The sequence below is a fragment of the Aythya ferina genome (genome assembly GCF_964211825.1).
Source record: "Aythya ferina genome assembly, chromosome: 2".
NCBI classification, from domain to species: domain Eukaryota; kingdom Metazoa; phylum Chordata; class Aves; order Anseriformes; family Anatidae; genus Aythya; species Aythya ferina.
This window is the reverse complement of record NC_140297.1, coordinates 17,060,981-17,087,438: the sequence shown is the minus strand read 5'-3', so window position 1 is coordinate 17,087,438 and position 26,458 is coordinate 17,060,981. Positions and strand designations below refer to the sequence as shown.

Genomic DNA, 26,458 nt, shown 5'->3' with positions numbered 1-26,458 from the left:
CAGACAAGCCTAGAAACAGTTAGAGACAACATCGAACATAGCTTGAATGCTTCTTTTTTCACCTTCATATTAACACAGAACTACCAGAACTGAAAGAAGAATTGATCACCTACACTCCTGTAGCCTTTATTCTTGGACAAAAAAAGGTTCATCAAATACATCAAAGTTAATCTTAACAATATCTGTGCATTAATACAGAAAGATTAAGAAACAATCACTGTAGGAAAGGTCAGAATGAAATATTTTCATATTTCTAAGCCAAGTATTGAGGTAATCTGCCTGCAATTTAGTCTGCATGTTCTATGAAAAAGCTCACCAAAGGTCTGCAAAGATGAAAATAACCTGTGCTAGGAATGACAGCAGTTCAATGACACAGGTTCCCCTTTGTTCTCTTTTCATTCTTTAGCTTGTACTACTCATTGCAGAACAAAATCTATTCATTTGTGTTGTATTGATGAAGAGTAGCAATCACTCAATAAGAATGACTGCTTCAGCACTTCTCTCTCGGATGAAATGTGTACAGGCAGCTGTTAATTCAGCAGAGCTGGCATTTGCTTTGGTGGTACAAACATAAATGCAGGTACATAATGTTTAGAACAATGAGGAAGGCAAAGAATATTTTGTTATTGCTTTAACAGATGTTTGAATCTCATCATAATTTAAAAAAAAAAACTTGTTCAGAGATGAAAAAAATAAAAAATTGTTTGCACTCGCATCATTTACAAGAGTTTTCCAAATATTCCCATAAGAACCTTAAAGGCTCTGTGTAATAATACCCTGTGCTGTCCAGAGAAGCACGAAGACAGAGCTGTGTTTCCAGATCTGCAGACAGGTATCACCAGAGCTGCTTACTGGGATTCTGGCAGTCCAGGTCTGGCTTTTTATTTGTTGTTGTTGACATGCAGAGATCTGTGAGAGCTGCTAGGAGCTGTACAAGCTATATGGAATATTTTGGCTACACTGATACCATGCTAATCACCTCATATGACAAAGGCTGCAGGAAGAGCTGTCAGAGAAACTCTTCCAATATTCTCCGTGGAAGGAATCATAACATTTTAATAAGATCTTTATGAAAAGCTCTGACTTTTCTCCTGGAAAGGAAAAGCCAAAACAGTGGAGAGACACAGATTTAGAGTGAGGTTGGAGATACAGAGAACACCAGGACCTGAGAGTTTAAAGTTTCTTGAGAAAGTTCTGACTTATTTTGCCAGTACCAGAGGCCTGATGTACGGTCTATACCCAGAGCTCCAGCAATGTTTAATTGATTTGCATGGAATCAAGAGTCCAGACGCTGCTGCTCCAAAATAAAACTCAAACAGAATCTCTGATGGAAAAATCAGTCAAAGAGTCACTGGTGGTGAGGAGTGAGAAGGGATGGCAGCTAGGAAAATGTTTAGAAAAGAAGCTTGTTATCTCTGAAATTGATTCAAAAATCAATACCAAAGGGAAGAATAAAAACACAGTCCTTAAACATTTTAGTTACGTTTGCAACACCTCAAATTTAGATTTTAAATCAAACAGGAAATACATGTTTGGTAATAAGAGTATCTCCTTCTTTGTTTAACTATAGAACAGCTACTATCACTAGGAAAAAACATTTATTTAAAGCCTATTAAAAAAAAAAAGCGTGTCAATATCAACATGCTCTTCTATCCCTGAAGCTGACAATTAGTCAGAGGAATGTGCCAAAAAATGAACAACGCTTTAATCCTAAAACTCCACGGGTTTTGGAGTTACAAAACACACTGTATGTAAATTAAATTCCTCAAAGTTTGCTGATAACTACTAAAATATTCCAAATCCTGCAAAACACTAGCCTGACTTCAGCTGCTAGAGGACATCCCTGGTCTGTGGGATGGTGCCCCTAAAACCAGCTGCTCAACTGCACCTAAGAAAAAATGAAGTGCCTGCAAAAGAATCATTAAAAAGCAGCTGTGCTTCAAAAAAAATTGGCAGATGTCTAGAGATATTCGTGTCCTGACACGTGTACATTCTAAAAATACTACCATATATACATAAAAATACATTCACAGGGTAGAAAAAACCCTGACCCTTCTTAACTGAAGAGTGACAGACTACTTCAATTTGGGGATTTCCAACACTGTACAATTTAAATGGAGCTGAACAAAGAATGAGGTTGCTCAGCATTTCTGCAAATATCAAGAACTAGGATCTGCATCCAAAAATAAGAAACGATTCTTATTAAGAATTTTAGCCCTGAGATCCGTAACAGAAATGTTAACAAGGATTATTAATATGTCATCAGGAACTTAATGAAGAGAATTTCAAGCAGCTTTCTAATTTTCAAAATTACTATCAACATTATTCAAAGCTACTTGACAGTTAAAAAAATATTCCTAATATATGCCTGATGTCAAAGCTAATGCATTATTATACCTAGCATGCTATAGGATATAGCTCTCCTCCTACTGAAAAGTGATTAAATTACATTATATCCCTTTTTCTAGACTTCAAATGTTTAATTTAGTTTTTCTTTAAAATGTTATCATTCTCTAATCACAACATTAACAATTAGTCTAATTTCAAAATCGAACGCTATCAATTATAGCAAAAGATAGTTGAGATTGTAAAACATCTATACCATACCTGAAGTTTCCAACACGCTTTATTTGAAACAGATCCTAACACACATTACCTTTTTCAAAAAACAACCTGAAATCATCAGGTGCAACAAAGATTTCTGGATTTCACCTAAACCACAGTTTATTAAACATTTCTCTGTCCTGGCCTACCTCAAGTTCAGTCATAGTTTATACAGGTGTGTGCACAATTCATCTGAATCGTAGAATTAACCAAATAGAAAGAAATGGCAGGTTGGATTTTTTTTTTTTTTTAAATAAAAATTATAGTAACAGGAAATTAACTACTCCATCAATGCCGACCACTTTTACAATTTATTTTTTGGTTATAAAGGTAATTTGGAAAGCTCCAATATCCATAAATCACTACTGTACTTTTTCTTAAATAGTTTTTGTGTGTGTGTTTTGTTTTATTTTTTAACAAGCCTTCTTCCTAGGCATTTCATATGCCTCATTTCTGTAGTATTATCTGTCATTTTTCATGTTCTGTCAGCAGTGCTGCTATCTCATTTGTCTTTATTTTTCCAAAGCATTCCTCTTGTCTGTGACTTTCTCACAACACTAATAGCTGACAGCTTTTTCCCTCCCCGTAGAATTCCAACCTGTAATTTCTATTACGTAGTTACCAAAGCAGAACAAGAGGCTATCTAAGATGCAATGTTTTTATAACAGGCAAGTGAATAAAAATCAAAGTAATATCAGCAACAAGCCCAGTGATGACAGCACCTTTGGAAACATTTGCAGCTTCTTATGATTTCAGCTCAGAGGATTACATTCATATGTTTGCACTATGAGGAGTTCTGCTTGCAGACAGTTTTTTGGGAGACTTGGTACCAGTGATCTCAGCAGGGGACACTTACATCATCTGCCAAGGCTGCTGCACTGTGGAGTATGGGCACAGGGTTCTGTTTTTCATAATAATGCAGTTTTTCATGGATCTAGAAGACAATAGCACAAAACGATAAGTTTATTTAGCAGCATGAGAACCATTACAAAATACCCCCGTCGAGCTAACTGATCTGTTGAGTGTCTGTAACTAGAGAAACATCCTTATAGTAACCTACAGGCAGCAATCATGTACATGTAATTCATCATCATCCTCTGTTGAAGTGCTAAGAATATGAAATCAGATGGAAAAAATGCTCAGTATGTAGACCAACCCACAGAAAAACTAAACATTTGTGATTTTTCTCTCCCAGCTTTCTATGTCCATATTTCTAACATATTGCTTTAAGTATCAATTACATTTTATATTGCTGCTGAAAACACAAAGCATAAAGTGTTTATCCCCAAGATGGATATAAAAAACCCTGTAAATTATGATTTATGAAGTGAAATAATAGCCTGCCACCCACATCTTGACAGACAGCTTGGTGGAGCGGCTGCCGTCATTAAAATAATTCAGAAACAAGGGCAAAGTAGTGCTAATATGAATTCTAACACATCTGAAAGAAAAAGGCAGTCCTTCAGCAAGCTGAAGTCATTTAGGAGCATTTAAAGTTTTTAATGAGGAGTCATCAACATTAAAAATGCAGCGTGCTTTGCTTCTTTCAAAAGGGGAAAGGATATACCATCATTTAAATATACAGCCTCTTCCCTCCTCCACAAGTCAAGCATTTCAAAATTTAGTTTTTTTCCAGTGTGAAAGCTTAAACGAGCCAAAATATTTTAAAGCTTCTAGAAAGTTTCTTACAAGTTGTTTCAGAATGGCATAAAGTAACATATTCAACATTCAATTTCATTTACACAACTTTCCTCGAGATAGACAGATACACAAATACGAATTCAAGTAATAAAAAAGAAAAAAAGAGGACAGCAGTCTGAGCTGATGCGAACACACCTCACCCTTAGGGTGCTGCTGCCTCCTGAAGGAGGCATGGGCTCCAGATGGTTGGAGGAGTTGCAGACACAACCTCTGTGCTTGGCAAGGCGAGGAATAGGAGGTCTGGCAAGGAGCTCGGCTGGGGAGCCCCTCGTGTCCTAAGGGTATGGGAGCCCCAACGATACCTTATCCCTTCCTAGCGTGCCACTGGCAGAGGAACGGCTCAGTGGCTGGGCAGCCAGGAGAGCTGTAAAGAAAGAGCAGCCCAAGCAGTCCTCGCTGCACACCAGCAGCGTTTGGCATCAACTGGGTTGTGTCCATGTTGCACTGCTTCCTCCAGCCTCCCCTCCTCTCACACTTGCTTTTCCTCCCGGCATCCCCGCTCTTCTCACTCCCCAGGACCCCCTTGCTCCTCTCCCCAGCCCCTTCTTTGGGATTCAATCCGAACTCCTACCTACACCCACGACAAGCTCATGCTACACAAATGATGCTCGCGGGTTTTATTGCTTCCTGCGGGGCTTCGGAGCAGCCCGTCACACGCCTGTTCCTACAGACTACAGGACGAAAGGTCCCTTGAAGCGAAGGCCATCTGACACTGCGTTGACGCCATGTGCCATAACAAGATCTAAGTCGTGGTTGATTCCTTCGTTATTTCCATAACCCGGGTCAGACGGGTTCTCCAAGTGGGCTGCCACAGGAGGCTGAAGCTCTGAAATGCCAAGGTGAAGCACGAAGACAAAACAGTCGCTGAGTTGCTATTGTAAAAGGATCCCTTCTGACCAGGATTAGTGCTTCAGCTAGAAAATCAGCGCAAAGCACTGTTTTCTCTGGAACGAGAGTCTGAATTTTACATAGCTGATGTAGACATTGTTTACTCTGAGAAGTAAGGGTAATCCATATTGGATGTGACATAAAGTACAAGTGGCTGGAAAACTTCATATTTCCAGCTTACAAAGCACAGAAACTAAACAAAACAAGGAGCTGCAGCTCCCTGAGTTTAGTAGAAATTTGTGATTTACTTAGACTGTGAACTTGAGTAACTAAAAGGCATAATAAATCAAAAAGTCTCATATCCATCATTTTTTGATTGCTTCAGCCAACATCTTGATTTTATCCAGGCTGAGCTTCCGTCAGCTCCGAGGTTAAAAGCAGTCACCTCTGCTACCTTCTACTTGCTCAAAGAAAATCGAGGAGCTGCTTCCACTGGAGCTGTTCTTACCCTGGACAACCTGAAAGTGTCTTTACCAGTGAAATTGAAAAAGATGTCATGGCTTTCTTGCACAACCTTTCTTGGAACAAAAATTGTAAATATATGCAAGAAAAAATAGGGTTTTAAGAGGATGTCCCATGCAACTTCAACAAGTTATTGGTTCTGCCAATAACCAGCAAAAGGTTGGAAACCAATTTTTCGTTTTCTAACAGTGGATATCAGAACCCAGCTAAGCATGAAGGAAATCATTATGATTTTAATTGATTACGGTGGAGTTGCGGAGAGTAACTGCCTAACGAAATCTGGTGCAAGCAACAGAAGCTAATCAAGGAAGCAGGAAAATCTCGCTGTAATTACGAAACGGTTCTGCATAGTAGGCTTTGCTACATCAGAGTGGAAGTTTTATCAGTTTATCCGTTACCAGTTTACTGTACTGACCCTGGGACCGCCTCAGTTACATGTTCTATGGAAAAAGACATGGCAAACTCAGCACACTGCCATCCAAGCTGGAGTACAGGTGGTGTCTTTTTCTAAAAACATCTGACGTGATTTAATGGGTAGTATTTTGCTTTGTTTGCTAAATTAATCTTAGTGTGTTTTTTTAGCAGATCTTTGTGAGGCAAAATCCGTCTTTCACCTCTTTGTAACTTGAAGGAGTTGCATAAGCAAATCTGAAACAACAACAAACCAAAAAACCCTCTGGTCTGTGCACAAAGCTGCAATCAGCGCACAATACAAGGATTACCTTTCAGATCAGTATAAAATTACCATCATAACATTAAAATGCTACTTCCTACTGCTCTCCCTTAGATACCGCCTACCTCTGACTTCTGGATAACCAATGCATTTATAATATATGCAGCACTTATACATAATAGCTTCCTGAATGCAGTCAGACAGGAGATTTGGTGCAATTCAACTGACAAAGCAAAAGTTTCAGCGAGGCAAAAATATGTTTTCAGGAAGCTTCTTCTCTCCAGGTGTCCAGAAATGCGTGCCAAGATGAGCTGCTCCAGGATTTTCCCACAGATCGCAGTAAGGCTGACGGAGCTGTAGTTCCCCGCGTTGTATTTTTGGCCTTTATTTGAAGATGGGTGCAGCACTTGCCTTTCAACTCTGTTATCTCTCAAGGATGGCAGGGCACACTTGCAAACTCACCTGGTAGATTCCGAATTTCCCAGACTTCGGGGTGATGGATGACTGCATTTATGACTACCACCTTCAGAAAAACTGCGATGTGCACTGCTGAAATTTGTGGCAACTTCTCCACGTACTACCTTTCAGCTAATTATTTTCCCAAATATGAAATTTTTAAATCATGCTAATATATCCGCAACATTATATTTCCAACATTCAATTCTTACATAATTAGAATTTAATTTTTAAATCTGTAGATTTAGTGACAGCATTGATGAAAGCTTTTTGGTGGTTCAAGCTCTGCAAACCCAGTTGAAAAGCAGAAAAGGACAGTGCAGGTCCTTTGCCCCTTTGGAAATCTCACTCAATGAAATTAAACAGTAGTAGGGATTGAAATAATCCTGAAACACTTTGAGAGAAGTGGGAGTGGACTCGATATGGTAGAAGAGAGAGCATTTACTATGTAAGATAAACCATTTCATATTCGCAACCATTTAGTTGAGCTTCATTTTAAAGAATTTTATTTAATATGAAAGACAAGTGTATCTTGTATTCTGTGGCCATAGTACATGGCCTGGGATTTTAATGCTATTGCCATCTCTCTAGAAGAAATCTATGGGGAGTCTAAGCTTGTATCATGCTTGAAAAAATAGAAAATACACTACATCTGTTTCAAGTTCTTCTGATGTTTAAGTGTAAAGCTGGAACCCTGAAAGCCTCTTCATAGATGAGACCCAGTCTGCTAAAGCAAGCTTCAGAGCCTGCAGGTAGCCCTTGTTTGAAAGAGTGCACAGGAAGAACATTGGTGGTGGTGAGAACACGAGGAAGAAAGTTGCAGAAAGGACCCAAATCCAAAACAAAGGTTTAAGGCAAATAATAAGATGCCAAAGATTTAACGGGAGACAAACTTAGTCTTTTTAACAGAACAACTGGTGTAAGAATATGTGTGTAAGAATATATACACAAATACTTATAACCCAAAAAACACTGTATCAACACCAGTGAACCATACTAGCACATAAAAGACAAGAAACATTTGTGAGAATGTTCTTCCAAGCACACAGTTGTGCCACCAGTTATTTACAGACACGCCAACACCTCTGGATAACAGCTTTTTTTGCAGCAATGACACAACTCAGAACAAGCGAAGATGATTTTGTGAGAAGTTCGGACTGACCAGCATTCAAAGGCAGAGAGCAATTCTGGAAAACAGAGCGCATCACATCAGAGGCTTCTGTCCAGCTCCCAGCTAAAGCCCCCATGAGGACCAGGGCTTGTGAATGTGAGGCTGCTTCTATCTGTCTACAGAGGGTCTCATCTGCTTGGTCTTCCTAACCAGGTAGCCTGTAGCACACTATAATGTCCTTACCCTCCGTATAATCCTGACCCAGAAGCTCTCTGCCAGCTCCTCCTCCATCCTCACGCCTGGCAGCTGCTCAATGGCATGGAGGGCGATGCCCCCTCCTCGTCTCCCCTGTCTGTCCTTCCTCCTCCGGGCTTCCTCTCTTGCTGTACACCACATTTGAAGGCTTTTTAAAGGCAGTGGGGAGGGTTTGTGGTTTTCTTTGTTCTTACTTTCGCAGTTTGCTGTGCCATTTAGCACTTCATTATGTTTTCTCTGGGAGAACTATGATAAAGGCACAGGCCTTGAGCCTAAGCTAGTATTTGGGTCCCACATTGCTGCCATCCCAGCTCTTCAGGAACCTTCTAGTGGAGCCAATTATCAATTACACTTTCTTCCACTTCTCTGAAAGCCAATTTGTGGAGGAAAAGAAGGACGACACCTCCTACGCCTCCTCCAGGGTAGATATTTTCTGTTTTATTACAACAGCTATTTAGTACCTTGAACTTTAGTTTATTTTAGTGTAATTTAGCACTCCTTGTGCTGGGGCCCGGCCTACGCCTACCAAGCACTACCGAGTGTGATTCGGCAGCACCCTCAAGGGGGTGAGAAGGTCTCTGGATCTGAAGACACACAAATGGGCGTTGTGGCTACATCAGATGCCCAACAACCGACTCCTGTGGTCAGGAAGAACCTATGGAAGCAGAGGTCAGCTAGGTCAGTGAGGAAGGAACAAACTTTTCCTACAAGGGAACTGGAAGAAGTATCATTAGAGGCAGCCTGTTCTGCAGCTAAACAGCCACAAGAGCAGGAGCGGGGAGAGACAGAAATCATAAACGAGACAGAAACCACCTGGTCCCTATCCCTGAGCAAGCTGCAAGATGCAGAAAGATGACACCTGCCATCCAGGCACGCAAATTATCACCTGCTTTCCCTGGTGCTGGGATACTGGGGTCAGCAGGATATAGAGAGCCAGGAAGCCCAACAGCTGGCATCCTTGCTAGGGAGCAGGGGATCAACACAGGGATCAGAAAAAGGGCAACAAATCTGCTGCTTCTGGAGGTGGCTTCTGTCACACAAGGTATCCCCTTGAGGAAGATTTTGGAAACGGCCAAGGCAGGCAGAGCACAACTGAGGGAGGTATCCCATAGCTGAAGGAATTGGCTGTGGTAGAGGTGATCTGCAGCAGCCTGGACAACAACCAGCCATCCAAAGACTGTGGATGTGCACATAAAGTCCAGTGCACGTGGTCTGTGTGGGGAAGTTTGTACGGAGCACACCGATGTTGTATGTCAACACTGGCAAAAAGGGACTGGACAGACATTGAGGCACCATCTGTGACAGACTGGCCGGCCAGCCTAGGCGACCTGAAAAGAATCTCTCTTCCTCATGAATCAATTTACGCCGTGCCTCATTTGTCTGTCCTTCAACCCTGATTGACCTTGAAGAGCAGGTGGCATCTCAGGAAGATGATCGTGACAACGAAAATGCAAGGCCTTGGAAAGAAGCAGCAAGAGCAGTGGCACTCAGAGGTTTACCTGAGACAGTCTCGCAGGGGAAGCAGTTGAAATACTACATGTGCTGAGTGACCTGTTCTGAGACCAGTCTGACAAGGCCACAAAGGCACTGACAGATTTCGTTTGTCTTAAAGAAATCTCCTGATGAAAATCTCAGGCCTGTAAGCACACATCTCTTTTATTTTAAAATAGAAAAACATCTATTCTACTTTTGCTGTGTTGAGGAAACCAAGACAGACCTGAAGTCAGCAGCTGATGATCCCAGTGATCCTGCTTGTGCTTCTCTGTGCCTAATGCACACTCCCTGCGTACTGAACTGTGTACATTTCTGCATGCACCTTCTCCTATCACATTTCTTTTTGTAAGAAAAAGTACTTCATTATCGCTCAATACCTAGCTATTGACATTTTCAACAAGCATGTCCTTCAAGAACAGAGGGTATGCCTGCGTATCTATGCCTCATAATACTCTTAATTTCAGAAGGAAAAAAATGTGTTCTCATTCTAGTGTCACCAAAGGAACACAAAAGTAAATTATTAAATACATCCCTTATGCAGTACACCACCTCCTTTGCTCACAAGCCATGAGATTAAGAGCTATCAACATTAAGAGACATTCATTGGGAACACTTCAGAACAACAGCTATTGTTGTTTTCCCAGTCTGGAAAGCACACTGTAAGCAAGCAACTGTACGCCTGTCAGTATGGATTAAATGCAGAAAAAAAAAATCTGAAAGGGAGAAGTGGTGAGGTTGTTTATATTGGCCATTTTGAGAAGAGACAAGAACAGACAAGAAAGAAAAGGTGTGAACACAGTTAGGTGTGGGATCAGTGACACATAAATTCATCAGTAGTATTTAGTCCAGATGTAGTCCTTTTAAAGTCAAAGTCTGGGGTATGAGACTGTTATAAGGTGGTGAGCAACCAAATTCCTCTTCACTACCACATTCCTGAAAGAATGTCAGTCTGTCTATTCTCTATTTGTGAATGGCAAGGTAGCATTTCCTTACTTAGTGTGTGGTTAAAAGCAAGACCAAGTAAGTACCTTGAAAACAGCGTGCCACAAATTTACATTTGTTTGGGTGCTATGGAACATGTTGGGGTAGCTGATGAAGTGCAGACACATTAATCAGGAAGAAATGAACAGATGTATCCTAAACTTTAGTTTAATATGGAAATTTGACTAATGTAACCTCTCTATATGCACATCCAGAAATTGAACAGAACAATTTCAGAAGGTGACAGAGGCCATATACACAGTGGCAACACCTCACCCAACTCTTTCTTTGCCCACAGCTAGGTAACCAAAGGTAAGTTCTGTAGATTTCTAGCAATACAAAGCACTTCCAGTAAGAGAAACTGTATTCTGCCAGCAGTCCTTTGTGGCAGCCCCTCAGGGGTGTGAGCAGAGCAAGTACCCCACACAGAACAGCCAGGGCATCTGAGCACGAGTCACTGTAATATGCACAATCAAATTATTGCTCAAGAGGCAAGTATTTGGGTCTAGCTCCTGCAGGGGAGTGCCCCTAAACCTGGCTCCCACCCCTTCTGGTTATCCTACAGGCACAGGAGCAGCAGCCTTGCATCGGACAGGTTGATGTCTACATCTTGGTACGCTGTGCTGAAGCTCCTGTTAATTCACGGGAGTACTGCCTGTAATAGTTTCCTTCCTTTTTTTAGTGCTGTTCCTAATCAAGACAATTTTAATTGGAGAAAAAACATGTGGGCAGGTTGAGGTGTATATAAAACTATAGTCACACACCCTATAAACAGAGTGCTGTGCAGTTCATTCATGCAGTGAGACATACAGCAGGACCTAGATGTTCGGTAAGGATCGGTATTCTCTCCATCCTACAGAGCATGTTCTCTAATACAAAGCAGGGCCACAGGGAGCTTCGAGGGGTCATAAAAGTTCACCCAACTACTTGAAGAAAAATCAATTGTACTTAACTGCTTAATGTTTGCTAGCAATGCCCGCTCTGAAAGATCTTAACTGCACTTATGATTAGAAACATTTTCCTAATGTCTAGCTTCTTTTTATTTTGCTGTAAATTGATTTCTAAACTTTTCACTTTGTCCGGGAGAACAAATTATCTGCTTTGTCTTTTTGATCAAAAAAAATCAAACCTCTTTGTCTTCAACAGAAAAATGTAGATACATTTCCAGTCATTTCTAAGCTAGACCTAAACTCTTTCAGTCTCCCCTAGGGGTTCATACCTGGTTGCAGACCAGTGATCATTTCAACTATTCTCTTCTGAAATTTCTATATTCTACTTAATTACTGGCCATACCTGATCTTGAATAGAGAAAAAGGAATAATTCTTATGTCTCCTATTTCTACTTCCCTATGCGGCATCTACCTTTCATGCTGCTGCTTCACATACAGTTTGCAACCCACCCAAGACCAGTTAGTAGCTTTTTTTCTTAACTATTGATAATCATGAGTATGTCATCTAGTTTTCATAAGGCTGATCACTGTAATTCAAGTAGGATGCTAAAACTACTATAAGGATAAAGATAAAAATGGTAATTATATGCAATTTTCATTTCATTATTCATTGGCATTTACAAAAGGAGTACTGTAACATCTTTGTGACTTTAACCCCTTCATAGGGTATCTTGTGGAGTGCTGCCCTTTTCCTTCCTTGATTTTCAAAAGCTAGTGTTTTGCATACACACACACACATATATTTTAATACCTCTAAAGTTTGTCTCGTATATCCCATATCACAAAAAAAAAAAAAAAAAAAAAAAAAAAGATAAAGAACTAAAGAATAGGAAAATTCTGGTCTGAATGAATATGAAAGCATGTGTTAATAAAACTAATACATTAGCTATTTTATTTTTGCAATGTCAAGCAGAACAGATTAAATACTGGCTACAACCCCACTTATTCCTTGCAGAGTTTCTTAAAATGTTTATTTTTCTGTAAGAAACACTTTTCACTTTGAATTCATTGTTCCTTATACAATAAAATAAAGCTGCTATTATATGAGATTTCACAGACTTCATTCAAACACGCTTTTTTTTTTCAGTAATAAGAAAAGGTTTTGATGACTTTGCTTATAGGAAGAGGGTCCCTAGATAGACAGAGGAAGTTCAGACCAAAGCCAAACAAGTTGCGCTTGCTCCAAAATAAATTTTCCTGCCCCTTTAGAGCCAAACAGCTTACATGGCTACCGTATACAGTATTTCCAAAATTGTTTTTCTGCACTTTTAACCCTGTTTCTAAAGGAAGGAGCATCAGAACAATTCCAAATTGGAATGAAGCAACTCTCTTGTGTGAACTAAGGACATGAAGTTCTCAAACAGAAATTTATTTTTATCATTAAAAAAAGAGAACAAACAAGAACATCGAACTTTTTATTCTTTGAAACAAGCAGCCTTCAAACAGATGTTCAAATGGATGTTGAAAAAACCCTACAATTTTAATGCACTACCCTTCATAAATCTGAAAAATAAGCTCAGCAAGTCCCCATTTGAATATGTTAAAAGTATACCGATTCTTTTCTGAAAAGCACACACTGCCCTATAAAACCACATGAAATTTGGTGTAAGTTTCAGGAAAAGCTTCAGAAAAGCAATACTGAACTTGGTTAGGCCTCCAACTCATAAACGGCCCTTTCCACTTTATGTCTCTTCACCCTTCTGCCTATATATAATGTCCATCAGTGGCACTCTTTGCCCACTCTCCAATTAATAAAACACTTTTATTTAAGTAGTACTACTTCAATAAACACTACTTTTTGAATGAAAGCTTCAGATTGAAAAGAAACAGATTTTGGGGTTGGTTAACATCAGTGTTTTTATATCTAACTCTTCCTTTCATGAAGACAATGGTAAGGATTCATCATTCACAGAACAACAGACCATATCTTTGACCAAAAGCAAATTTCCTCTCTCTTTGCATAAAGATCTGCATTTATGCTGTACTGGTGACCCAAGGAAATACTTGCGTGCAGCACTACAGACATCGCAAATTGATCACCTACATAACAGAACTCTCAAAGTCATACAAAGACTGCAATTTACAGTGGTAATAAGAGTCACGATTATGACACCATTTTTTCTCCAAAGATTTCAGAGCACACTGATAAAGAAACTAAGCATCGATTTCCTCATTAAAGGGAAGACAAGGACTTAGGTGGAGCTTTCAACTCCCTTGAGGGTAGAGAGGCCTTGCAGAGAGATCTTGACAGATTAGAGGGCTGGGCGATCTCCAGCCTCATGAAATTTAACAAGAGCGAGTGCCGGATTCTGCACCTGGCAAGGGGCAACCCCGGCTGTACGCACAGGCTGGGGGCGAGAGCCTGGAGAGCAGCCCCGCGGAAAGGGGCCTGGGGGCTGTGCCAGCCGTGTGCCCTGGGGTGCACCAGGGAGGGCATAAAGCTGGCAGAGAGCCTCCACGGGAGGGCTACAAAGATGGCAAAGGAGCTAGAGGGGAAGACATGTGAGGGGCCTCGGTTTCCTCGGCCTCGGTTTCCTCAGCCCCGAGCAGAGCAGGCTGAGGGGAGGCCTCATGGCGGCCTGCAGCTCCCTCACGAGGGGAGCAGAGGGGCAGGCGCTGAGCTCTGCTCTCTGGGGACAGTGACAGGACCCGAAGGAGCTGCATGGAGCTGGGACGGGGGAGGGTCAGGATGGGGGTTAGGGAAAGGTTCTGCACCCAGAGGGTGGTTGGGCACTGGGACAGGCTGCCCAGGGCAGTGGTCACGGCACCGAGCTGCTGGAGCTCAAGAAGTGTTTGGACAACGCTCTCAGACAGAGGGGCTGGTTTTGGGGTGGTCCTGTGTGGAGCCAGGAGCTGGGCTCGATGATCCTTGTGGGTCCCTTGTGGGATATTCTATAATTCTATGACTAATCATGGACACAAAATGTTCTTAGATGTTCTAAAATGACTTCTAATGCGAAAAAGATAATAATTGATAACCTTGTTTTTCTTTTCACCTTCCAACTTCTGACAGTGAGATGAATAGTGTAACAAGCTACAGCATTTTCCTGACCTAACTGTCATATAAAAAACATATCCTTCTAAGTTAATTTTTAGATACAATTTTACTTCATGCAAGCAAGAAAGATTGCAACTCACACTGAAGCCCTTCAGTTATGAGAAACAATACTCAGTAAAATTGCACTGAAAGTAATTAAACACACATGGAATAACCCCTGCTGCAACAATCAAAGAGCTGATGTTTCTACAGTAATTCTAAATACAAAAGTTGAGGAAAACCTTATCTTATTCAAGACACTGAACTTAGACTGATCAGAATATATATACATACGTCTACAATATTTCAATCCCATATTATAACAATCAACTTTTTTCCTCTCTTTAAAAAAAAAAATCTTCTATTTTTTTCACACTTAAATAGTCTTGTTAACTTCTTTTTTAGGTATCAGTTGACTAACAAAGACTTGCATGACGTATACCTAATTAATTAGAATTATTATGTGTAAGAAATAATAGAAAGAATTGATCTAAAACATCAGAAATGAAGTCAAGTCTTAGTATCTGACAGATTTTAAAAAACATGTTTTGTTTTGTTTTGTTTTTTTCCTCTCTTTTTTTTTTAAGACTTATCACAAACTTTTTTTAATGGCTCAAGTATAGTATTATCACAGAACTTATTACCAGTTCTGTGATACTGTTCTCAATACTGTTCACAGAACAGTATTACCATTCTTATATAGCCCAAAGGGCAAAACTTTTGCTATGGTACTTTACAATTCTAGATCTTAATAAATTTGAGAGAAGGATTTTTTTTTCTTTTCTGTAGTCTGCTTTCTTTACTACAGAATAACATAATCGTTCTTGAATTTGAATATCAGATTTGCATATTTCAAAGCAAAAACCTTTTAAAAAAGAGAAATAATTATACTACTTAACATGAACTGAGAAGGGAACGAAACACACTGGATGCAGCTAGAAAGTAAAGAACAGAAAGATGACATCGACAGCTAACTGACTGTCTTTTGTATGCTATCAGGAGCTGAAGTCCTTCTAAGCACAAAACATACCAGCAACAACTGTCATCTTACTTCTGAAAGACATTTAGGAAAACTGCAATCCTGAACATTTCATGATATGCCATCAAATTTGATTATCTAATTCAGCAAATTGAAAGAAAATAAAAACAATATTCCATTATTTCCCACTGCTTTATGTTGGTATGTTAATTAGCAAAGAGACATCAAGTGAATTTGAACAGAAATTTACTATACGTCCTGAGCCAATGTTAATACCAATTCTTGTTAAATTACTCCCAGAGTCAGAGCGAGGACAGAAGAGGTAACATGCCAAGAATGTGGAGACAGTGCTTAAAACAAAAGAAAAAAAATCAAAAGAAACAGACATTTTCAAATAAAGAAGCTACCACGAAGCGTTTTAAATGAACGACTGTATGGTCCTGCTTTGTCAAATAATTGCAGATGAAGAAGCTTTAAAGAGAGATTAAACTGAAGGCTGAGAATTGTTGATGAAAGACTGCTAAGAATGGGGAGAAGTACTGCACAAGAAGAGCAGGTAGTCTCACAATCACTGCTAGTGGACTTGAAAGAGAAGTTCAGGATTTCAGTCAGATGCTAAAACCAAAAGAAGTACGTGCCTAGATAGAATATTTCTCTTCATATACGCCTTGTCCTTTCCTTCAGAAATCAAGAAGGTTATACAAACACTAAGAGGTTCTCATTTGCCCCAAAGTACATTTTACTTGTAAACAATTTGTTTTTGTAATCTTCAATTCTCCCAATGCTACTTTTTCAAGCATTCATCACAAATTTGAACTGAGGTAGTTACTTTTGCATCATTACACAGAAGCTAATTTCCAGCCATTTTTCCAAAAGCAAGCAATCCCCACTGTTCTTTTAACAATATGAACCTAAAGGAAAACTTTCTTAACCATGCTTAGCAAATGAACAGATTTCTAACATGAATGAAAGCTAAACTGCTCTTCTCATTGTCTGACAGATTTTTTTACTCCACTGTCTGTATATCTAAGGTTTTACAGAAACGCCGACTGAATATTACTTAAAGAAAGCAGACAAACAGGATTCTCTGTGTGCAGACTACAAAACCTTGGCACAGGCTTGTGCTTTTTCTCTTTCACTCTTCAGGCAGAGCGTGCTACATTTAAATAACGAATAGTTCAGTTTATTCCTGCTTAGTAGTAAACACATCCTTACAGTCCTGTAGTCAATGCAAGTTAGTCCTAGCTCCAATTCCATTCAGGTTGCCCAAATTCCTAATATTATTGAGAAGATTGCTTCTGTATGGTTCGTGATGCAGAACTGAGCTATTCAAAACTCAGCAAACTTTAATCAGAGATAGGGACATACATCCTCTGAGATAAAATTAAATATACACACACATATATTTATCAATTAGCACCATCTAGTGGGGTCGGTACAATTTATGCGATGGGAGAAGTATGCAGCTCACTGTTCAGGTTTTCCTACATTTTCTGCAACATGTTATGATACAGTACAGGTCAAATAATTAATGAAATTCAGATTTTTTTAAAAACTGTCTCATTTTAATTCATAGCATTATATTACTCCACTACAAATTACATTTTAAGAAAAGTACCGACACTGAAAGCTGCATGTACATACACATGGAAATCTACTCATGGGGGAAAAGAACAACAAACTTTTAGACCCTCCTAGACATGCAAAACACAAGTACTATTTCATTACTGTTTTCTACTTTGACTCATCTGTTCCCCTATCACATAGTTAAAGATTGGTAGATTTTTATTGAGAAAAAGCTACTCTGAAGCATGCAAACAATGAAAATAACACTTTCATTTAAAGAATGAAAAGGCCTTCATCATCAGAGCATAATTATGTCATAAACACAAGTTTTGATAAAATCGGATCAAAGTGCCACAAACCCAATGCAAAATGCTAATAATTAGAGATGAAATACTTGTGAAAAATCCCAAGTAATTCATTTAAAAGAAGTTCCCTACACTAAAAACTGATACTCAGAGCTAACCATGTTCATGGCTATTTTTCAAAATGAACAAAAATTTGAAAAAAAATGATTTTCTTGTCAGTTTTACATTAGAAGCTGGGGGGACTTAAGTTGTGCAACTTCATTATGCTGGAGAATTTCAAATGCAAAAGCTACCCTTAGAAGTCCCCTATGCATCAACTGTCTACAAGCAAGCCTCAAAAACCAAGGCAGCAGCGTGTGAGGGTGCTTAAATGCAACACTGCGAAAGGCCAGGCAGAATCTATCAGCGGCCAACAGGCAAGCTAGCTGCAGGTCTTACTGCTCCCTTCTCTCTGTGCCTGCTTACCATTCAGGTTAAATAAATAAAACAACACAAAATAGAAAATAAACCATATCACTAAAGTAAGCATGTGCTTAAGAGTACTAGGAGAAGTCACAAGAATTAGTTTAAGCACTTGCTTAAAAGCTCTTGCTTAAACCCTGGCCATGAAAATAACAAAGAGTGCCTACAAGGCAATGATTTACATTCCTATTTTAATTTGTTTTTAAAATAAAAGTAATTGACAGTTAACAATTTTTCAAACCGATCACAACAAATCAAGTGGAACTTGGACAATGAGGGACACATCCTTGCTGAAATCCAAGGAAGGAAGGAAGGAAGACTAGAAAAACAAGAAAACAAAACAAAACACTATACTGGTTAGTAAAGGATGGTCTTCTGTTCTTCCCTACTGTCCCTACTACATGTGGTGTTACGTGTAAGTTTTATTTTTGTTTCTGAGAATAATGGTAAATGTAGTAAAAATTCAGAAAAAAAAATATATGAGGTAAATATATAGATATGCAGAAAAAAATTAAGATCAATATAAACCAGCAATGGAAGATTTCTAGTGAGGATGTTACCAGTCACTGAATCTAAGAAGAGAAGATGAAGGTGACTGCACAGCACACCCAGGTGTCAGGATACAATTAATTTATTTAAAATAAACAGAAATAAAAATAAAGATATTCTAATAAATGAATTAATACAAACAAAACCAAACAAGAGTTATAATAAAAGTTAATAAATATATATATCTTTATAATAAAAATAAAGATGAAGGTAGTCTCTGAATTTTATTTAAAAGGATTGAGAGTTGTGTCAAGAATAAAATGTCCCAAATAAGTACAACCAGATAATGAAGTAGTGGTGATGGATACTACTATTCCCTCAAACCTTCCTGCAGAGGACAAAGAAACACCAACAGTGAAATGGAATGTGTGTTTTAGGGTAAAGAAGAATGTGAAAAATAGTGACAAAATACTGAAAAAAAAAGTTCAATAATTTAGGAGAGATTCTTCTCCTCAGCTTTTCAAGTCACTTCACTTCAGGTTTTTGCACCAAACCATCCAAACATGCAAACTGATTTTAACAGAGCCTTCAAATCAAAGCAAACATTCATTTCTTTTTATATCAGAAGGAGTAACACAAATGTATTTGTACAGGTGTACAAAATTACAGCCTTGCTATAGCTTTAACTTTCGGAAAGCAGGTAGATTCACAGCAGGAATTGCCTAATGACGGAGGAGGCGACAGGAACAAAAATAACAGAGCTCCTACTAGCTGCTACTGTTTTAAAATAGAATATAGTGATTACAAAACTACAAGATCAGAAATTTTATTCTACAAGAAATCAGGATCTATGAAAATAAAGACCTGTGATACAAAAGTATCAACTACTGGGATGCCAAGAGATTTCCTGACAGCTTCCAGCTGGGAACTCCCTGCCCTGGCCCCATTTATTTCAAGTAAGATTCACCCAAAGCACCAGCCAGCACGACTTAGCCTGATTTATATTGCATTTGGACATGCACCGCTAGAAATAAATAGAAGTTTTAGTAATATCAGGAAGAAGTATCACAAAATCAGGTAACATTTTTCACAGTTTTATGCCACAGATGAGTTTTAACATCAACAGAAGGAAAAATAACATTTCCTTCTATATTACTCGAAAAATTGTTTTTTTTTCACTTAAGAAATTAAGAAATCACAAATATTTATCCACCTAAACTCAGCTGAAGTGCCCCAGCTCAACTGGAATACAGAGAAGCACCCTTTATGTGTATCCATCTTTGGATGAAGAGTTTCAGTGAGACTGAGAACAAGAGGCTGCTCTTAACAATATTCTTAAAAGTTTGGGAAATCAGTGGAAAAAATGAAATAAGAAAAAACCAGCACGACATTCCCCTGGAGAAGGCACGACAGAATGGTTCTGAAAGTGTTAACAGCAGTAACAAAAGGAGAATAGATGCACAGAACATAAAGGGAATTAAAGATCTGTCATAGATTAAAAATTCATTTAGCAGTATAAGAGTAAATATAAAATGATCCACTTCTAAATTAACAGACCAATACACATACTCAGAAAACAGAGAGTGCAGAATTGGGCAAGAAGATGCAATCAAGCCATAGGTCTTCCACAGTGGTTACCTGATACACAACAAGGAAAGAACAAAAGATCGCTTCCCCTTTGGGAGAAGGCAATAATAATAGTAAAACTTGGGCAGATTATTAGTTAGAGTTAGTCAGAAATTGGTAGAAAGCGGATGTTTGGAGATGAAAGAGCACAAGCATACAACTACAAATATTTTGCTGCTTGGCATGTGCTACGGTATGATTTGTAGTTAGCCATTAATGATATACCAAACTTCAATATGGCCAGCTTAGTGTTTCAGCTGCCAGATTAAGATGATTACAATCACGGGTTACTTTCTTCCTAGAATCTTTGAAATGTGGAAATTCCAAATTGTACCGACTTATGGTTTGATCCTGATTAAAGCCGTGTATGTCTGTAGTGTCATTACCAGATTATTTAATCCCTAAATCTCAGCAATAACTGCTCTTTTCCATGAAACCCAATCTGCTAAGTGCATTAAAATTCAAGATACTTTATGAAGATGATATCCATAGTAAATGTAAAGCAGTAAATGGGAAGCTATCCTATATTTGATCGCTAGCATTTACAGCTGGCAGTTTGTTTTTTTTTTCTTTTTTTAACCCTTTAACTTCAGTATAATTGAGGCAAAGTCACATTTGTGTATGGACACCACTTGTCACTTCACCTTGTGCTTACTGTGACTTCTAGCAGAAGACAACAGGAAAAGTTTGGAAGAGGCAGGGAGACAATACAGACTTGTTGTCCAATGGACACAATAAGAATGTCTGACCCCCCAGCATCCCTACCACTCAATAAATACCACTATTTGTCATGGAGAGTCACATTGTGCCTGAGCCACTGGGGCAGAGAAGAATCGGTGGCTCCCAGGCAATGCCTTCATGTTACAGAGCTATGAAACAGGGCGATGGGGAAAGGCAGCAGGAGGGAAATAAGAGGAAAACCAACTCAAAATTGAAGGAAGTGCACATAGTTGCCATAACACTCTCTGAAAGAAACAGCTTTGAAGCACAAAATGTATCTTTGCTGACCAGTGGATGCATGAGAGGTGTACTGATGCAGCTAGCAGAGTGAGTAAGGATAAAGGAATTAAGAACATGAACTAGTATTCTGTAGTTAGAATGGTTTATTTTATTGATTATATTCTCTGATTTTATTCCCTTGCATCAATAACATTGCCATCAATACCATGAGCCAACAGTGTGCCCAGGTAGGCAAGAAGGCCAATGGCATCCTGGCCTGCATTAGAAATAGCATGGCCAGCTGGACCAGGGAGGTGATTGCCCCTCTATACTCGGCTCTGGAGAGATCACACCTCCAGTACTGTCTTCAGGTCCAGAGGAGGGCCACGAGGATGATCAGAGGGCTGGAGCACCTCTCCTACACGGACAGGCTGAGGGAGCTGGGGTTGTTCAGCCTGGAGAAGAGAAGGCCCCAGGGAGACCTTACAGCGGCCTCCCAGTACCTAAAGGGGGCTACAGAAGAGCTGGGAAGGGACTTGTTGCTGGGGGTGGAGTGATAGGGCAAGGAGTAATGGCTTTAAACTAAAAGAAAAGGTAGCTATAGAGTAGATATTAGGAAGACATTCTTTACTGTGATGGTGGTGAGGCCCTGGCCCAGTCTGCCCTGAAAAGCTGTGGATGCCCCATCCCTGGAGGTGTTCAAGGCCAGGCTGGATGGGGCTTTGGGCAACCTGGGCTGGTGGGAGGTGTCCCTGCCCGTGGCAGGGGGTAGAACTGGATGGGCTTTAAGGTCCCTTCCAACCCAAACCATTCTGTGATTCTGTGATTAATGAATTTAATCATGTGCACAGGTAACTGCATGCTTGTGCGTGTACTTTGCTAACAAACTTTAAGCTGGACCAGCCAGTGCGAGGAGACCCGCATCTCAAAGAGCTCACAGTCTGAACCATCGTCTGGGTAAAGTACCGTGGCTTTTTTTTTTTATGAGAGCTGTTGGCATTGATGTAGGTACAGGCACTGCTCTGCGGTAGCTGCTCTGGCCAGCTCTGCACCCAGAAGAGGCACCCAGCCCCAGCACTGGTGTGACCCACAAAAGGGAACAGCAGAGGCCATCTCCATCGGACTGGGACTGAGAAACCTCTTCATTTTCTGCAGCTGAGACAGATTCCTCAAGTCCTGGGGTCTGCTGCATTTGGCAACTTCCCTAACATCTTCCAACTCCAGCACTGACAGAATACCAAGGATTAAATATGTTATCTATATCTTTTATACTCTCACTGTCTTAACTTCCCTAACAGACAAGGAATTAATCCAATCTAATCATTGAGTAGATGGGAAGTAGAAGCCTGCAGACATACAGGAGAGGGCACCCTGAGGAAAAACTTGGTCTTAGCTAAGAAAAGTGGATCAGCGGGAAGACAGCTGCAAAATATAGGAACATAATGTAAGTGTGTGCAAGGCTAAATTGCCCGCTAAGGCACCAGTGCTCTTTGAAAACAAATTCAAGACAGCTCTAGCTTTAGACAATTCAATGTTTTTAAAATTGTCATTGTAGGAATAGGGAAAGTATGGGCAATCCGATTTTTGTGCCGTGCATACCTTATAGCAGTTCAGCTGGAGCAAGCAAGCACAAGACACCCCTCTCTGCAGCGTGGAAACGGAACGTGTCACAAAGCTGAAGCTGCTACGTCAAAGTCAATCTGCACATCTAAGTTTTGCCAGTGCACTGAAGGCGTAGTCAACTTGTGTTAACTGCTCTTTCTAAATTACTCATCCTTGAATTACACAGACAAGTAAGCATTACGTCTTTCATGCTTTTAAATCCCTTTTCTGCAGCACCCTACTGGCTGCTCCGCAGCATCTGCGCACCAGGTGGACAGCACCAGCCTGGGGAGCTCCCATGCCATGGTCTCAACTTCCCACGAGTTATGTTTGAGGAGAATTTCCACTGACATCACCGCGCCTGCAAGGAGAGGACTGGATGCTACAAAGATGCACAGGAGCAGCTACTAGAGAAGCAACACATGGTTAAGAGAACCGCTTAAAAAAGGGCTTAAGAAGGCACAGAAGAAAGAAAAGTAATGGGAAACAGAAAAAGGAAAGATGAGCAAAAACTGTGTGTGTATGCGTGGATTTCATACAAAGGAAGACAGTGAGGATATGTGTAATAGCACGTATTGCTGAGCACTACAAATTAACTTCAAGAGGATTATCTGAAGAGAGGATAAAATCAAGGCTTACAAAGATGGAAAGTTAACCTAAGCAGTAATGAAACACGCTGATAACAAACACAGGCATTTTTACTAAATCTTATTTTTAAACATTTTTATTAAATCTTATTGTATCCATTTCCATGTTTCAAAAAGATTCTACAGCTATCGCATCCCATCCTTCTTAAAACATTTGTTTTTACACTGCAGAGGCTTGCTTGGGTAGTTAAAACTCTCTGTTCTTAAAAGAAAAATAGCCCAAGACAGTAACAAAAGGAAAAAAAAATGAAACACACCCTCATATGTTCTCCTACAGAACATAATTTTTTTCATCTGCCACAAAAATGACTGCTGGTCCACAGGAAAAGAACACTGGAGAAAAACAGTTTAAAATGACATTATCCTTGGATGTCTTGGATTTATCAGACTACTGAGCAGCTTACGGGACCTTTGATTGGCCTCAGTATCATACACAAAAAATGTATCACTTTGGTTAAATAAATACTGCACGAGCTCTGTAAGACAAGAAAAATCTGGGTATGAGCATGGATTTGGGTTCTCAAACTTCCCTTTGGCCTGCTGCAGAAATTTTGTCACCAGGCTGGTATATCACACCCTCTGCAACAATGAAATTACAGACTATTTTCTTAGAAGGATTTAGATCTTCCTTCTCAATGTCCAGGACATTTTGGCTGGATTTCTGCTACTCTTTGGAGGTTTCCCAGCAGAAACTTTAAATCAATTACTGCTGATCCAAAAAATGCCTCCGTCTGGAGTTTAACCTAAACCAAAGTGTTTTCACATTCCAAAGCACTGATTAATTCACAAGTTTCAAGAAGCAGTCATAGACCAACATTTCACACCTCTGAATTAATAAGCTTATCTGTTTTATTTTTCATTTCAAAAGCTTGTTGGTATACTGTACCTGCAGAAACTTTTACCTAGCCCAGCTTCTCCAGCTCTTATGAGACTAAACTGTCAACAAGCCTGTGTAATTGCTGCTTTGGAAACTGATCTTGGAATTTTTTGTTATGAACAAAGTGGGCTGAAAGGAGGAGATGGTGACAGGAGCAGGACTTCCTTATAAAAACCTAGATGAAAACATGTAAGTCTCTATTATTAAACACATTAGCAGCTCTGATGTAGAAGCTGCAAGATGCTGGGGATACTGGAAGTCAAAACTTCTGAGAAAAGTTAGTACGAGACAGCCCATCCTGGAAGATGTCCCATCCCTGGAGGTGCTCAAGGCCAGGCTGGATGGGGCTTTGGGCAACCTGGTCTGGTGGGAGGTGTCCCTGCCCATGGCAGGGGGTTGGGACTGGGTGGGCTTTAAGGTCTCTTTCAACCCAAACCATTCCATGATTCTATCCAGTTAAATTTCTACCAGGAAGTACAAAATAAAACATAAAAACACACAAGGCAAAACACCATCATCTTTCATCAGAGAAGAAACACTAAGACCATTACATGTTACAGTATGTGGACACTTTGGGGTTTTAGCTAGGATTTAAAGCAGGAACCCATTTTTATTTCTGTTCCTTTTGCTCCGTTACTACCTGATGTCCTACATTTTCATACAAGTGCTCAGACAAGTGAAGGGGGTCACCGCACGCACTTCAGCCAGAAACTCTCCATCTCAACAACAGAAGCATTAGAAGCATTTGGTAGGTGCCTGGCTGCTGGCTAGCTTTTCCTTACATTTTCCATGGCAACAGTATCAGTCTGAATAAAGTAAAGATCCCATAGTATTTTCTATAAAACTTCAATTACCTTATTTTGATTAATCTGATCACTGTTCCCATGGAAATTAAGTTTAAAGGCAGCTGACTGCCTCCAGCTAAGAGCGATCTCTCCACTTGCAGATTTCAGTTGCTGGCTATTGAGCAAGTCTCCAAAAATCACTTTGGCTTCAAAAGTAACACTCGAAATTCACACGGCGTTTCATATGGAGTAACACCTTGCATTACACTTTCTTGAACGCAATAATTTGGATGGAAGCAAAACGATGCTTCCATCCAAAAAGCAATGCTTCGGGGGTAATTACTCCAAATATCATTGCTAACGGTTGTTAGACAGCATCAGGCTTTCTTACAGAGTATTGTTTTTTTCAACACTTTTCATCTTTAAATAAGCAGGAAGCCTACGAGCAAGCTTGTATTTCGGTGTACAAATTAGACCATTAGCTACGAATGCTTTGGGTGAGAAGAGCACCGAAATGCCACCACTCCTCCACGTACAGTCCACGCATGCAACCCAAAGATGGTCTGAATTTGAACAACAAAGAACTGCCCCCTATGACCAAGTGCATCAATATTCATGAGCCCAACTACAGTAAATTCCTTCCTCCTTCTTTTAAACATGCCCAGCTGCCCACATCTGCACGTTGTTTGGCCAGTCTGCATGACGAGAGCGAGAGCTTTGTTCCTAACTCTGGCCTTGGGTAGGCTTTGCATGCCTGCTCTGACTGAGAGATGTAAACTATAACGTAAGAAGCAAGCTTGCCCGCTCCTCTAGAGCATGAAGAACAATTATTTTTCATTGGCCATGAATTGTTCCCAGCTGCCAAGCACCACCCTCCCACCTCCTTCTCCAGATGGCCAGGTGGTAAATGCTTACTCACACCGCCTTTTCCTTCATTTTTTCCCCCATCTCCAAAGCAAACAGCACTTCAAGAGCTCCCCATGAATTTACACAACTCCAGCCTATTCCCTGTACCTGGGAGGTACAGCTTTTGAAAAATAAATATGATTGAGAACTCTGCAGCAAGGAACCTGAAGGACTCTGAGTACCAAAGAGCCATTTCAGTGAACGAGCTATCAGTTTCAGTAACTCCACCCACTCCGAGGTGGTCTGTCCATCTCTCCAGCTCCACAACACTCTTCCCTGAAACCACAATCCGCTCCGTTTGATTTAAGGCTGGGTGGCTGGAGCCTGCCAATCTCCAGCCCCACTCACTGACCCACACTTTCAGCGCCTTTTCCAGGCGTGCTGCTCTTGGATAAGGCAGCTCCTCTGAGCTCCTCCCGAGGTACCCATTTATGTCTGCCCTGAAATCAGAAATCCCTCTCACCATTCCCTTCCCAGGTGCAAAGATAAAAGCGACCGAAGCCCCTCACAAACACACCCAGCTGTCTCCGTACAACAAAGCAGTTAACAGAAAAAGAAGTGGTTCTGTGAGCTGCAGTAACAGCTCCAACAATAAGCTCTAAACAATACGAAGATTGTGTAAATATTAGTGCTAGCGAAAGTGCACACAAAGAACAAAGTCAT

The 26,458-nt window shown here is 40.1% G+C and overlaps 1 protein-coding gene across 6 annotated transcripts in view; it reads right to left on the bottom strand.

Moving 5' to 3' along the window:
* MPP7 (MAGUK p55 scaffold protein 7) overlaps positions 1–26,458 on the bottom strand; it is a 148,477-nt gene that overhangs the window by 62,621 nt on the left and 59,398 nt on the right. For 5 of the 6 annotated variants that reach the window (XM_084511462.1, XM_084511461.1, XM_084511463.1 and 2 more), the window contains one exon: positions 3,461–3,538. The exons of the other annotated variant lie outside the window; for it this stretch is intronic. In XM_084511462.1, coding sequence (XP_084367588.1) covers positions 3,461–3,538 — 78 coding nt within the window. The remainder of the gene's footprint in view (positions 1–3,460; positions 3,539–26,458) is intronic. 6 annotated transcript variants of the gene reach the window in all.